The sequence below is a fragment of the Trachurus trachurus genome (assembly GCF_905171665.1).
Source record: "Trachurus trachurus genome assembly, chromosome: 18".
NCBI classification, from domain to species: Eukaryota; Metazoa; Chordata; class Actinopteri; order Carangiformes; family Carangidae; genus Trachurus; species Trachurus trachurus.
The window spans coordinates 15950462-15966241 of record NC_139909.1 but is presented as its reverse complement, the minus strand read 5'-3'; the positions used below and the strand labels follow the sequence as shown (position 1 = coordinate 15966241).

The window sequence follows — 15780 nt, the reverse complement described above, 5'->3', positions numbered from 1 at the left end:
TGAGATTGATAAGATGAGCATTAATAAGCATTCACAAAAGTAAAAATCTACCAAAAATAATGAAGCTTACCAGTTTCTCAGCATTACTCTGAGAGAGGATCTTAGCCAGCTACTGTGCTGGTGAAATAAGTCAGTCCTAATCATGTGCTTTATGTGGGAGCTGCGAACCCAAACTTCCTTATATGTAGGCTACATAAAAGCAGTAGTAGTAGTGGAAGTAGTGTAGTAGTGATAGTGTAGAAGTGGAGTAGTGGTGTTGTAATAGTAGTGTAGTATGGTAGTGAAGTAATAGTAGTGATAGTAGCATCGAAGTAGAAGTGCAGCAGTGATAGTAGTGTAGCAGTAGAGTAGTGTTATAGTAGTGATTAGAGTGTAGTGATAGTGGCAGTAGTAGTAGTAGTGTAGCAGTGCAGTAGTGTTATAATTGTGATAGTAGTGTAGTGATAATAGTAGTAGTAGTGTTATGGTAGTGATAATAGTAGTAGTAGTGATAGAAGTGTAGTCATGATAGTAGTAGTAGTGCAGGGTATCCGCGGGGTCTTGAAAAGTATTAAAAGGTGATAAATCAATTTTGGGAAAATTAAGACCCTTAAAAAGTATTAAAAAGTCTTTTCACAGCTTTATAAGGTCTTAAATTTTGAAGGTATTTTTTCTGAATCAGCTGAATTAGCTAGAGTCCTAAAAAACATTGTGAAAGTGTGTGAATTTATTAGTTTTATTAAAAAACAAAGATGAACCGGTACATAGAAAACTAGGCTATTGTGGGTGCGTAAATTGTTTGTAAATTGATCAAATTTGCCTTTGATTTATTCTCCCAGCCTATTTTGAATTATGTTGTATCATAGTGGTTAGTCTTTATCACAAACTAAAACTGTTAAGTTAAAAGTGTCATTGATGTAAATGGTTACAGCTTGAAGTGGTGGTGAGGTATTAAAAAATATTGATAAGGTCTTGAAAAAGTCTTAAAAAGGTATTAAAATTAACTTCAAGATTCCTGTATATACCCTGTAGTGTAGCAGTGCAGTAGTGTTATAGTAGTGATAGTAGTACTAGTATCACTAATAGTAAAGTAGTAGAAGTGTGTATAGTTGTGTAACTCAGACCCTGATCGTCCTCTGAACCGGTTCATGAGCCTGAATCAAACGTCTCGCTCCAGTCTTCAGTCTTCAGTCTTCAGTCCGTCACAGTGGACGAGGAGGACGACAGTGATTTGTGACACCATGACCTCATGGTGCTGGTGGTGGTGGATGACTAAATACTTCTGTGTGTGTTGCTCTGGAGTGGAGTTGTTAAATCTGGAGGACTTGTTGCACAATTGGTTATTTATTAAGAACAAAAAAAAACCCAAAAAACCACGACCAGAACCCACTGGTGCAGCACCGGGAGTGTCCTCGCCATGGAGACAATAACACAAACCAATAAAAAAAACAACAACCCTTAAAATTAAAACACTGGTAAACCATCAGAAGTGCACTGCAAAAACTCAAAATTTTACCAAGAATATTTGTCTTATTTCTAGTCAAAATGTCATTTCTAGTCAAAACAAATCTAATTCTACTTAAAATAAGACTCGTCACATTAAAAAGTAGCTTGTTTTTAGACACTTTTTACTTCTTTCAAGCATATTTTCACTTGAAATAAGTAGAAAAATCTGACAGTGGATCAAGTTTTTCTCTCTTATTACAAGCACAAAAAACTTGCTTTCACTGGCAGATTTTTCTACTTATTTCAAGTGAAAAAAATCTAAAAACAAGTTAATTTTTAGGTGATGAGTCTTATTTTAAGTGGAAAGAGTTTAGTTTAGACTAGAAATGAGACATTTTGACAAGAAATAAGACAAATATTCTTGGAAAGATGTAGAGTTTTTGCAGTGTGAGCACACCACATACACACATCACACACCTGTGGCCATAGAGACGGGATTAAATCACTACAAAGAGCGTAGATATAAATAACATAGATCAACAATACTAGAAACAAACACTGGACGGAAATAGAGATCAGTCAGCGCCACCGCCGCCGGTGAGCAAAAACCATGTTGTTACAAAACTGGGCAGAAGATCAACATGAATCACTTGTGATACTAAATTAATACATGATATGCACATGTTGCACAAGATGGCAGACAGGTTTTCTTTTCAGCTTCGCAGCCAAGAATAAACTCCCAGTGGCGACTTCAGACATCTGGTCGGACTTAGAATAATAATGGTTTTAACTAGAATAGCGATTCAGTGAGGCTGTACTTAAACACACGGGTGTTAATTTGCTAACATGGTGATGTTTATCAGTTATGAACCTGACGGCCGGCCGCCTCACCAGGGCCTTTGTCTGTCTGTTGATGAGCCCCCTCCCCACATCACCCATCCCCCCACCTCCTCCTCCACCCTGTGTGGGTTTCCTCCTGCTTCTCCAGCTTCCTCCCACCGTCCAAACACAGGCAGCAGCAGCAGCAGCAGCAGCAGCAGCACAGGTTAAATCTGAATGAATTGTATGTCAGCTCTGTGGCAGACTGGCAGCTGGTACATGCTGTACCCAGACTCTCAACCCAGACCCCCCTCCCCCTAAACCCACCCCCAATTACACTAAAGGACATACAGTAAGCAGAAAAGCTGATGAATACATGTATAGATCATCTAAGATCAATGTTTCATGACCGTTCATCCATCAATAGTGATACTCTATGAAACAAAACAAAGATGCAAGAAAAGAATATGAGTAAGATGTAAGATGATTATTTTGTGTGCGTGCGTGCGTGTGCGTGCGTGTGTGTGTTTGTGTGTGTCATCTTGAATGAGACTCGATCAGTCTGTGACTTTATCTGTCTGAGCCTCGTCCAGCTGTGGTTTGTGCAGAGATGGTAGATTCCACATCCTGCTCCCAACTTGGACTGACCAGCTACACCCACGACAACACTGTTTCCCCGCAGAGCACACACACACATGCACACGGTCATGCACACACACACACACACATGCACGCACACACACATGCATGCACACACACAGATCTTCCTTGCCCCTGTAGGATATATAAACAGAGGCAGAGGAGACTCCCAGCCGGTGAAGCAGCAGCAGACTGACTCCAACCAGCAGCAGCTTCTCTCTCCACCTGCGTCTGAGCTGCGTCCACTCGGCACCGAGACAGACTCGAAGACTGAATTCGTAAGTACGACCTCTGCTTTGGTGCAAAACTTTTATTGCACCAAGGTTTCTTAATGGTTTCTTTTGTTTTGTTTATACCTTCCAGATGTGAAGATGCAAATTAATTTGCTGACACATCTGAGAGTCACTTAAAAAGTTTTGCAGTGTTTGAAACTTTTTGCAGCAGCAAAAGAAACTCACTTACAAAACACTATGTACATGGCTGCATGAGTCATAACAAAGTGTTTCTGAACTATTAGTAATAATAGTGTTTATAGTAACAGTGGAGCTAAATCAACAGTTTGCTTCTAGTCTTGTTCAGCATATGCAGCATTGAAACATATTGCAGAATTTATATTTGATTTATATCTTTTTTTGTCTTTGAAAGTATGTTTTATGATACTGTATATTTTTATCACATCAATGTGAAAATGTTGAGTTCTGCTTCTAAACATGTTTGACAACAGTTTTTTTTATGAATTGTTGCTAAAACATGAACCATACTGCAGTATAATCATAGAAATTGAGTAGACTTTTGATGTACTTTACTTGAGTTTTTCCAATTTGTGTGACTCAATAACCTACTCCAGTAAATATTTTATAGAAAAATGTCATTTTTATTCCATTTTATTAACTCTACAGTTACAGGTTGTAAGAACTTACAACAGCATCAGTAACAACAATGCAGAATATTACCACTGGGCTCTAGTGTGAATAATGATACTTTTCAGTATTATGCAAATAATAATTTTGTATTTTTACTAAACCTTCCTCATCTTTTCCAGTGCAAAAAAAAATCGAGTTTAGTGTATTTAGGGCTGATGGGTTAGGAAAAGAAAAAAAAATTGAGGATAGCATCATTCAAAACTATATGATCAGACTTATTATAGCTGTTAATAATAGTGGGTTGTAGCCATAGTAGAGAAGTGTGCCAGGGATTCATCAGTATCTAATCCAATAGTAATGGAAGTGGAAATCGAGATGTTTCCACTCATGAGTCCATAAAAGTGAAAACAATGAAGCAAAACGACCAAAACTGAACGAACCCTCCACTGTGTGAATGAATCAAACTGTTAGATCCAAGTTTATGGTGCAAACACCTCGATGTAAACAAAGACCCTCAGTGTACTCGCTGTGACTCATTAAACCCACAACACACCAAACACAACATACAGTAAATGACATCAACCCCTCAGGGGGCCCACATGGGGTCTACCACCTAAAACCTGCTCCCAGGGGGCCGAGCTGCAGGTCGGAGGGGCCTGAAGCCATGACGATTATGTAAGAGTGAGGTAAGACTGATTTAACCGTTAAACACACAGCATCTGTTTTCATTAGATGCAAACAGGGGGGGCACAGTATGGAGTTGGTGCATTTGTGGTACAACACCTGGCAGAGGAAAAGCCTCACGGTTGCATAATGTGGGAGTGGGCAGGGGTCTGCATGAGTCATGACTTCACACAGTGGATGGTCTGTTTTCACCTGGACCGGCGGTGGCAGAGATGGACATGGACAAACAATAGTATATACTTAGTTTAAAAGTATGCAGATGTATTTAAACTCAATCTAAAGTTGTATTATTATGTTATATTATAGGTTTTTATGCAAAAAACATAAAGCTTTTCATTTGTTTTGTTGCTTGATACTTTAAACTACAATTGTTATTAGATTATCATATATTTTACATGTAAAAACAAACACCAACTACTTAAAATACTGCAGAGGTACTAGAGGTACTAAATAAATATGATAAAACATTAGTGAGATGGAAGCAGGAAGTAGCTAAAAATGGAAATACTCAAGTACTTCAAACCTGTTTTAAATAGTACACATGTATGACTTTTTATATATGTTTATAAGTAGAACATGTGCTGACACTGTACTGTGGTTAACAGCTATAAAAACTACTAATATCTCTCTGAAACAGCTCTTCTTCCTCTACATGAACAAACCACTGTTGAAACTTTGTGTTTTTGGTTTCACAGTTTTTTTTTTCTGTTTATCATAATTTATCATGTTGACGTGACATCACACCTTTGAAAACTCCCATGACTGGGACGGACTCTTATTTGTCTCTTCTACACAACTTTGTCTTTTTATAGACATGATTGACGCACTGTGTTGAAGCGGATGTTCCTCTCTGCGCGACCACAAACACACAAGACAATATTTGCAAAGTGAAAATAAGCGGCTCAACACTAAGAGCAGAGCCAACGTCTTACCGGACAGGGCGTTACAATATATCACACACACACACACACACACACACACCCTCCTCCTACAGACCAACACACAAACACACACTGAATCCACATGTGATATAGAAATGTTCTTTGTATTTAATAATACATGCAGAAAGTTACGTCATTCATGAACTTCTGTATTTTATTTGCTACTTGAACACCTCCCGCTCTCTCTCTCTCACACACACACACACACACACACACACACTGGCACGTTTCCTGTTCACACAGATGTAAGGCAGATGAGTGAAAAATGTGAGAAGAGGTTGTTCGCCATGCAGGAATGAGTAGAGCATGATGGGAATTCAGGCTTTCAAAGCTGCAGAAGCTCTTAAAGGGGACATATAATGGAAATATTACTTTTTGAAGGCTCTTTAACATATATTTAGGTGTTTTTCTTGTCTTCCAGCCCCTAAAATGTGAGAATTGGCAAAAAAATTCAGGCTCCCTAAATTGAACTCCATGTAGTTTTACGAGCTGTTCCCTCGGTTGTCTGACAATGTCATTAGTTTTTGAATTTGCATAATCCCACCTCTACCTGGGACCAATAGAAGGGGTGGGGCGAGGGCAGTGGTTCATTTGCATTTAAAGGGACAGGCACTGAAACCAGCTGTTCTGAACAGGGCTGTTTTGAGCAGATGAAAAGAGCTGTGATGTTTGATCCTTGGGGTATTTTGACCGGAATATGTCACAGACATGTCTTTAAGACACCTGGGAACTATTTTAAATTGTGGAAAAGGGGCATAATATGTCTCCTTTAAAACTTTTTAAAATGTTTGACCGCTCTAAGATCTAAATGAAAAGCAATGGAGACACAGCAAACACAAGTGAGAAAACTTTGTCCTTTGTCATCCTTCTCTCTCCTCTTCCAGTCCTGCCCAGGATCATCCAGACAGAGCTACCACCACCACCACCATGTCTGACCAAGATGTCGTCCCGACTCCCTCTGCACCCCCTCCTCCGCCCTCTGGACCCCGCCCCAAGGTGACGAACCGCGGCCGCTCCACAGATCCCTTGGCCACCTCCAACTCCGACTTCATGGACATCCCCGAGCGCGAGTACCACGTTGCCCCGGGCCCCAGAGGGTATCCACCTATGACTGGTAAGAACCCAGACAAGGCGTCACAGTGCGTCTTGGTCGGAGAAGATAAACTCCTTTTCCCAGCAGTGACGCTGTTTCCAGTCAACTCTGTTTAATGACTGACACATGAACCACGTCCAAACTGGATAAATTCACTTCCTGCAGGTTGTGGTTAAACCGCAGCTTCCAACCTTCCACACACACAGATATACAGATGTGACAGGAATGTAATGTCTGGTAATTATTGTAAATAAACAGATTATTAGCCAATAACAGCCATAGGATTTTGAAGATTTTGTTTGTGGCCCACAAAACAGTGTTAAAGTGCAAACACCAAATTACACACATTGCTTACAACTGAATGAACAGACACATGCATATAATAGAGATAGGCAAATTAATTAACCTCAGATCTCTTTGGGTTTATTGCTATTGCTAGTAATTGGAGATGGTGTGCATAACGCCCTACGTATTATGGGCTACAGAAGATTACAGAAAAAATATTTGAATTAAAGAGGAACTATGATTAATTTTTACCTTCATTAAAAAACTTCAGAGTAATTGTGATGGTTAAATAATCATTGAATAATGCGAGGTGGAGGCTCTCTGCCTTCCACCTAGCATCTTTTGGCCGAAAACCAACCTTGTAAGATCACCCTAACTCAAGCGTGCCCTGTAACTCATAATCTGTTGTTTATTATAAATAAGACTTTACAAATATACACATCGTAACGTTATCCAGCGCTCCATTGATTGAGTTCTCGCTGGCTTCATTGAAAACAAACAAATTGAAAATGCACATGGCCGGGAGGAGGGTTAGCATAGCAGCAGAAAAGTGACCGGACTTGCATAGTTCCCCTTTAACTTTTGTAAGGAAAACAGTGTGGAACATGTTTATGTGTTAAATGAATTGAATTGAACCGCAGTTGGGACCTTTCTGACCATTTGGATCTCACAAGTGGTTGTGGCCCTAAACAAAGGCACAGAGTGTTTATGCCAGCAGATGAATACCTGAGTGTTTCTCACTCTGCGGTCCCAAATCCATCCCAAAGTGTTTGAGATGTCCCGCTCTCCTTGTCTCCTTGTCGCTCTCTGTCCGTTCAGATATGCTTGACATCGTCGACGTGGACATGATGCGGAGGCCCACCGAGAGCAACAAGATGCAGCATCACACCATGTACTACAACTCGGACAATCTCATCGTCCGCCGAGGTCAAGAGTTCGAGGTCAAGATCACCTTCAACCGCCCCTACAACCCGGCTCAAGACAAGATCGCCCTGGAGTTTATCATCGGTGAGTCGTTGTCGACGGTCGTTTTCATCCTGCAGGAAACACTTGAATCCGTCGTTGTGAGTGTGTTTTCCCTCCACCAGGCTCCAGCCCTCAGTACAGCAAGGGCACCTACATCCCCGTCTTCCCCACCGCGGAGCGTCAGACCTCCTGGGCCGGTCGCGTCACCAACACATCGGGCAACGAGGTCACCATGGGCGTCACTCCCAGGGCAGATTGCATCGTGGGGAAGTACCACATGTACGTCGCCGTGTCAACAATGTATGGCGTCCGCAGGACCGTTAAGGACCGGAGCCGGGACCTCTACATCCTCTTCAACCCCTGGGCTCGAGGTCAGTTTAGGACTCTTGTCTCATTATTCACTTAAAGGGATAGTTCAACATTTTGGCAAGTTGGCCCATTGCCATAATCGCTACAGTCATAGCAGTAGGTTTGTTACCTTTATTTGTCAATGCAAGCTATTTTTAGAACGGCGAAGCAGAGTTGTGAGCTGCTCAGAGCTATGCTATGGAGGCTCATGGGATTTCTTGGTTTCCCTAGTCAAACTCATCAAATACACAATCCAAAAAGTCAAACGCTTTCGTGCACAAGTTGTGACCTACACATTCACCACGCTATGAGATAATAACAGAACGTTACGAAACGGAACCATTTTCAAGGTAAATACAGAGTCTGCTTGCTGAAAAACTGTCACTGAACACAATGCGCATCAGCGGTTTTGCATGAATTTACCTCTAAAACAACTCTGTCTGGTAATGTTTTGTTATTATCTCATAGCGTGGTGAATGTGCAGGTCACAACTTTTATTTGATGAGTTTGATGAAGGAAACCAAGAAATCCCATGAGCCTCTGTAGCGTAGCTCTGAGCAGCTCACGGCTCTGCTCCGCCGTTCTAAAAACAGCTTGCACTGACAATTAAAGGTAACGAACCTACTGCTATGACTGTAGCGATTATGGCAATGGGCCAATTTGCCAAAATGTTGAACTATCCCTTTAAGCATCGATGTGACTCTTTGTTTTATTTATTTTTCTTTCTCAGATGACGCCGTGTTTCTGGACGATGAGGCCGAGAGGGAGGAGTGTGTGATGACGGAGGTGGGGATCATCTACCACGGCTCCTTTGACGACGTCTCTGAGAGAAACTGGAACTATGGACAGGTAGGAGGAGGAGAAATAACACGATAAAGGACTTTAAGACTTACTCAATTGCAATTACTTCAATTTCCCTCTATATCTGAAACAATATTTGATTCCCTTCAGTTCACAATACAACCTTAGGCATACTGGTCAACTTTTCTTTTTTACCCCTAGAATCAATAAAGAATCTGGTCGACGTGCATTCAAATACAAAGCCCCTGCTGACTGGAATAATCTCCCTGGTTCAATTAGGTCTATATCCTCTTAACATCTTTTTAAATCAGCATTGTTTACCTACCTTCAAACACCCTGCTCCTGTCTGTGATGTAAGGTCCCTCTGACATGAAGTGTAACTAATCAAATAAATTACTGTATTTATTTTTATCTCATTTATTTATTTTTATTTTTTATTTTTACTGGTGTGTTGTATGGGGGGAGAGTCAGGATCGATAGAGCATTGTAGTGTGTGAGTGTGTGTGAATGGGCGTCTGTGTCTTTATATTGTATCATGTGTCTGTTCTTTTTTTGTTTGTTTGTTTGTTCGTTGTTGTTTTTTTTTTGTCTGTTCGTTTGTTCTGCTTACTTTCTTTGTATGTTACAATGTACTATGTATGTTTGTATTTCCGTTGATAACATGGACCCCCTCGAAAATGAGATGGCACATCTCAAGGGGCTATCCTGTAAAATAAAGTCAAAGTCAAACATTCATCATTCATCATCATTGTTTTTTGTTTTCCCAGTTTAACTATGGAGTCCTGGACGCCTGCCTGTACATCATGGACCGGGCTGAGATGCCCATCACCAACCGAGGAGACCCCATCAAGATAACCAGAAAGGCCTCTGCTATAGTGAGATGATGTTTGATCCTTTAAAACATCATATACAGACAGGTTATTATTAGAGAAATGAAATCTAACACCTGCTCTCACTCAGCTGAACTCCCGTGATGACGAGGGCGTGCTGGTTGGGAACTGGACTGGCGACTACACCTACGGAGTGGCGCCCACTTCCTGGACCGGCAGCACAGACATCCTGCTCACCTTCGCCAGCAGCAAGATGTCCGTCTGCTACGCTCAGTGCTGGGTCTACGCCGCCGTCTTCAACTCCTGTGAGATCTCGAAGGAACCCAGATAGAAAAGAAGAATAGATTTAACCCGCTCTTTCCACTTTCCTCTTCATTTTTCTGTCTTTCTGTGTCCCAGTCCTGCGCTGCCTGGGTATCCCGTCCCGCGTCGTCACCAACTTCTACTCTGCTCATGACAACAACGGGAACCTGAAGACCGACATCATCCTGGACGAAAATGGCAGGATTGACCGCAACCGCACCAAGGACTCCATCTGGTACCAATTCACAAATCTGACATTTTTGAGCTGCTGAACTCCACTCTGGTTTATGACATGTTGTTTTAAACAAAGATGATGACTCCAGATACTTTAGGTGACCCCTTGACCTTTACAATTGAGGAATAACAAAATATGAAGTTGTCTATGGATATTCTCATTTGTCCAGGTCATCGTCTCAACAAATTGAATCAAAGGCAACTGGACTTGTATTTGTCTAGGAAGACGTTTCGCCTCTTATCCAAGGGGCTTCATAAGTTTGCAACGCATCGGTCTGCCTTTGATTCAATTTGTTGCACAGAAAAAAATCTAAAGTTAAAGCAGAAGTAAGTGATATATTTGTGTTAATATAAGTCTTAAATAGTTATATCTTCCGACAGCAATCACTTACATAGAGTGTTTGGACTGAAACACGGGTCTGTCAGTCCCTCTGCTCTGCTCTGAGTCGAGGAGAAAACATTTATCGTATCCTACAGTTTTTATCCAATGAGGAGAGAGAACGGCATGCAGGGCTGTGTGTGCAGCCAAGGGACGCTGTGCATGTGGCGACGTAGGGACGAGGACTGTTATGGTGCGTTCAAGGCAACTCGTAACTCCTGTTTTTCCGACCCGTGAAGTCGTACCAGTTCGATCTGGTACGAGTTCACCGGTCGGAAGTTACGAGTGGCCGTTATAGTGACTTTCACAGGTAAAACAGGTCGGAAAAACATGAGTGGGTTGCCTGGAACGCTACAAAGTCGTAAGTTGTGACTTGAAGCTGTAATTTACGATTTCAAAAACCTGCCTGGAACGCAGCATTAGCGATAACGACCGGACCACTTACTTCTGCTTTAACCTTTACATTTTGAAAACTTCTCTCTTGTGGCTCCACAGACGAAAATCTCAAGATCTCATGAACCATTCAGGCCTCTTTTGAGGAACATTGGTCATGACCCCTCCTCCTGTCATCCTCTTACAGCAGCACCAGTCTCATGACAAACACGTTCAATCCCAATACTATAAAGATCACATCCACAATACAGGCCGTTGCCAGGCTGTGGTGCATGGAAGAAATACAGTTTTTAAGGCATCTATCAATAACAAACAGGTTTAGATACTGATGATGATGATAATGTTGATGATGATGTGTGGTAAATATATATCTGTCATTGTCAGGAACTATCACTGCTGGAACGAGTGCTACATGACCAGACCAGACCTGCCAACTGGCTTTGGAGGCTGGCAAGTTGTGGATGCAACACCACAGGAGACCAGCGATGGTATGATAATATGAAGCTGGCAAATATTATGTGATATTTTTAACAGGTTTTGGTTGATTAAGAGTTGTATTAATTGCCATTATTATTATTATTTGATTTACGGCTGAATCAGAGTGACAAAGCAGAACAATGTGGAATAATTAGGTTCAATGTAACGAATGGAGCATTGTTTTCAGTGTTTTTAGAAAATACAGTGATGGCACATCAATAATTAATCTCTTCCTCCATTATCCATCAAGGCATGTACAGATGTGGCCCTGCATCTGTCCAGGCCATCAAACACGGGCAGATATGCTTCCCCTTCGATGCCGCCTTTGTGTTTGCTGAGGTGAATCTTAAACTTGTTTTTGTTAAGAAGCTTCACACTTCTCACTATACCTGTGGGTGGGTTTCTTTGCCCTTTCAAAGGCTCACTCTCTTTCTCCCTCTTTCTACCAACAGGTCAACAGTGATGTGGTGTTTTATTCCCGGATGAAAGACGGGTCCATGAAGCCGGTCAAAGTGAACCAGACTCACGTAGGCCGCATGATTCTGACCAAAACCCCCGGAGACATGACGCGCCGCGACATCACTGATCAGTACAAGTTTCCTGAAGGTAACAACAACAAGAGAAAAAAACATGCACAGTTCAAGGCTTCATATCTGGTAGATTATTTCACTGAAACCGATCCTGAATCTGTTTGTTTTTTTCATGCTGTATAAAAACAGTTAATTTGGGATGATGGTGGCTGAGTGTTGGCACAGTCGGCTCTGCTCTGGCTCTGCAGCACCAGCCACATGCCCTCACGAGGGTGCCAGCTCAGGCGGCGTGTTTGGGGAGTGGACATAGGCCCTTTTGGTCTGGGGATCGGCTCCAGCTGGCATCACGAGGACCTGAATAGTTGGCTCAGTTCTGGGGCTGAATTTACTGTCACTTTGGTATGAATTTGGCAACAAATATTCGGAAAACTGTTAGCCAAAGTTATTTCTTATTATCCCCAAATAAAACAGATGCAGATGATCAGGAAGGTCAAACATTTTGCGATATAACCAAAAACAAATGTTAATATTTTTCTTCTTTTTTTACGAACAATAGATAGATAGATAGATAGATAGATAGATAGATAGATAGATAGATAGATAGATAGTTAGATAGATAGATAGATAGATAGATAGATAGATAGATAGATAGATAGATAGATAGATAGATAGATAGATAGATAGATAGATAGATAGATAGATAGATAGATAGATAGATAGATAGATAGAATTTTTAAAATGAGTGAACGGAAAATGTTAATTTAAGAAGGGTAAGTAATAAATAAGCCGATGCTTCAGCCTCCACCTTTTCGGTCAAAGTGCATTGAATTGCTTGTTGTGTTTTTGTTTTGTTTTGTTTTTGTTATGTTTTGTTTTGTATCTATACTTTTATATTTGCCAATTGTAGTATTTGTTTTTACAAAGACCGAAATAAACACACTAAACTAAACTGTTGTGCAGATTAGTTCATTTCATTTCCAATCACCCAATCCAGGCAGCACAGAGGAGCGGACCGTCCTGGAGAAAGCCGAGGAGTACGGCTGCAAACGAGACAAGTCCGAGCTTCCCGTGTCTGACGTGGACGTGGTCCTGCCCGCCCTGGAGGTCCGGGTCGGAGACGACTTCGAGCTGGCCGTGGAGTTCGTCAACAAGAGCGACCAGAAGCGCACGGTGACCGCCTACATCAGCGGAAATGTGGTGTATTACACCGGAGTCACCAGCTCCGAGTTCCTGTTTCAGTCTCCAGATGTGAAGATCGGCCCCAACAGAAGTAAAACCTTTCACAAATATACATTGTTTCAGATCTAGACTTTAAAAAGAAAACACCCGATTAAAGAGAGGAAGAACTGCAGTGTTGTGTTTTTCTGTTCTGCAGGTGTGAAAGAGTTGGTTTCAGTGAAGTCGACGAAATACATGGACGAGCTGGTGGAACAGGCCAACCTTCACTTCATCATCACTGGGAAGGTGAAGGAGACCGGCCAGATCGTCTCCGCCATGAAAGTCATCGTCCTGCACAGTCCTGAGCTCCTCGTCGAGGTCTGAGATAACGTTTTCTCCCAACACGGATCAATCAATTTGATTTTTTGACATCAGATTGAGATTGGTGGTTCATCACTTAGAAAAAAAACTTACCTCTAGTTCTTTGTAATTCAAAAGCGTGCTATATAGATGTAGTTGGTTGAATTTGTGTGATGTAGCCTACTTCCTGTGTGTACTTCAGGTGTCCGGCGGAAGCAGAGTCCACGAGGAGATGATGGTGAGCGTGCAGTTTACAAACCCCTTCACCTTCAGCCTGGAGGGAGTCTACATTCGTCTGGAAGGAGCTGCGATGATGACACCCAAGTACAAATACTACAGGTGAGCATAGCACAGAGGAATGTGTGTGTGTCTGTGTGTGTGTGTGTGTGTGTTTGGGTGTCAAACTATGGGACCCTTGTCATAACTGACACACAACTGAAGTGAAAATCACTCGTTTTTAGTTTGAAAGCACAATTTTTCATCACGTCGCCGGATTCATTCATCTGTTCACCTCCGTGTGTAGGTTGCGCGGCACAAACACTTCCTGATGGGCTGTAGACATTTTTTCCAAATTTGCATCATAAAGGAAATCCATCCAACTCCTGTTTTGATATTCAAATTACACAAAGAATACTCTAAAACTGTGTTTTTTTGATGTAGGATGTGGAGCAGGTGCTTTTTATTCATAACCACATTATGTTCCATTTTATTCCCTGAAAAGCACCAGAGAAGAAAAGAGTGTTATAATGGTGCTAAATGTGCTATTCACTTATACATGGCTAATGTATCACTCATGGTCATTTAATGAATGAATTCCATTTTTTATTATAACTACAAAAGTTGTTCTGTTACATTGATACTAAATCCTATTTCAATTGTAGCTCATTTGTTCTTATGGATTAATATATGAAGCAACTGTGAGGTTTTTTTTATTTATTTATTTATTTATCTTTTTTCAGTATTAAGGCCTGTGTTTTTGACTGTGACTGCTGTGACTGTGACCTTTCGGTAACCAACTCCAGCTGTTCTGGTTTCAGTCTGATCCCAGCAGGCTCCTCTCTGACCTGGACCGAGTTTTTCACCCCGCAGAGGCCCGGCCCCACCAGGATGATCGCTACTCTGGACTGTGCTGCCCTCAGGCAGGTGTCCGGCCAGGCAACTTTCACCGTCAAGCCCTGAGGATCGTCGGAGGATCACTACAGGATTGCCACGGGATCACACATATCCCTCATCATTTAACTCAGTTACACTTCGGCAAAAATATATAACTCATGTAACCGTAGATTTACAACAGGTGTAGCTTCAGTACTTATAACAGTGGTTTTAGTTTTAAAATACTCTGCATTATTAGTCATAAGAACAGCATGTGCATTAGGATCTATTCTTCTTGAAGCACCAGGGGTTAATCAAATCAATTTTATAACCTATTAAACGAAGGAAACCTATGGTTTTTAAGTTTAGAAGAAGACAAAACACATCTACATACAATGTTGTCTCGTATTGGGTTTTATTTGGAAATCTTTTTGATCAAAAATATCAAAATACACCAATGTCCCAAAATTCAAGTTGCAGTTACAGATTTTCAGCCACTAGGGGGCAGAATTACTCCAACATAAGTCCAACAGACACAGAGCAATATTATCACTGGAGTTATTTTGTTTTCTTGATTGATATTATTCCAATAATTAGTTACCTTACTTTACAATTCATGTTAAAAATATCTGTCTCTCTAGCTGATAGGTTATTGATAATGAAGTGGGTTTAAAAAGCTTCTGCAAACACGAGAAACAGGTTTGATTGGGTTATTGACATAAAACTAAAAAGTTGCTGTAAAGTCAAAACAATGAGCCAAAAGACAGCTGGGTGATGTATTAGTGAACAAAATAGTGGTTACTGCAGCTTTAACTTTCCCACTTCAGTTTTTAATCTATCCCCACTATTCATTCAAATTCAAATATCAACACGTCTACCGGTAACTTTTCTACCTTTTCATATAAAGCTATGAAGTCAGTTGCTTCTCTTCTTTTCTGTACAAGAACAAGTGCAAATTTCAATCAAATAAAAATAAATTTGTGACACGTTCTTCCTTTAACTCCAAACGTCTTTGGGTCATTGTTGATACCTGGATGTTATGTTCACATTTCTACTTCATCATGCACTTATTTCAACCTCTACAACTTGGCACAGTTAATGATTCAATATTTTAGGGTATTAAACCTTCAGCTTGGCAGTGAGTGTAATTTCATGAACAG

At 41.1% G+C, this 15780-nt stretch overlaps 1 protein-coding gene across 1 annotated transcript; it reads left to right on the top strand.

Annotated features, from left to right (window-relative positions):
* Positions 1 to 6298: 6298 nt before the first annotated feature.
* f13a1b (coagulation factor XIII, A1 polypeptide b) lies at positions 6299 to 14707 on the top strand (the record flags this gene model as incomplete). Its single annotated transcript, XM_083993284.1, has 14 exons — positions 6299 to 6485; positions 7569 to 7757; positions 7838 to 8086; positions 8794 to 8912; positions 9632 to 9739; positions 9825 to 9999; positions 10094 to 10232; positions 11388 to 11491; positions 11731 to 11819; positions 11933 to 12086; positions 13005 to 13280; positions 13386 to 13546; positions 13731 to 13867; positions 14566 to 14707. The coding sequence occupies 14 exons, from the start codon at positions 6299 to 6301 to the stop codon at positions 14705 to 14707; spliced, it is 2229 nt and encodes a 742-aa protein (XP_083849410.1).
* Positions 14708 to 15780: the final 1073 nt, after the last annotated feature.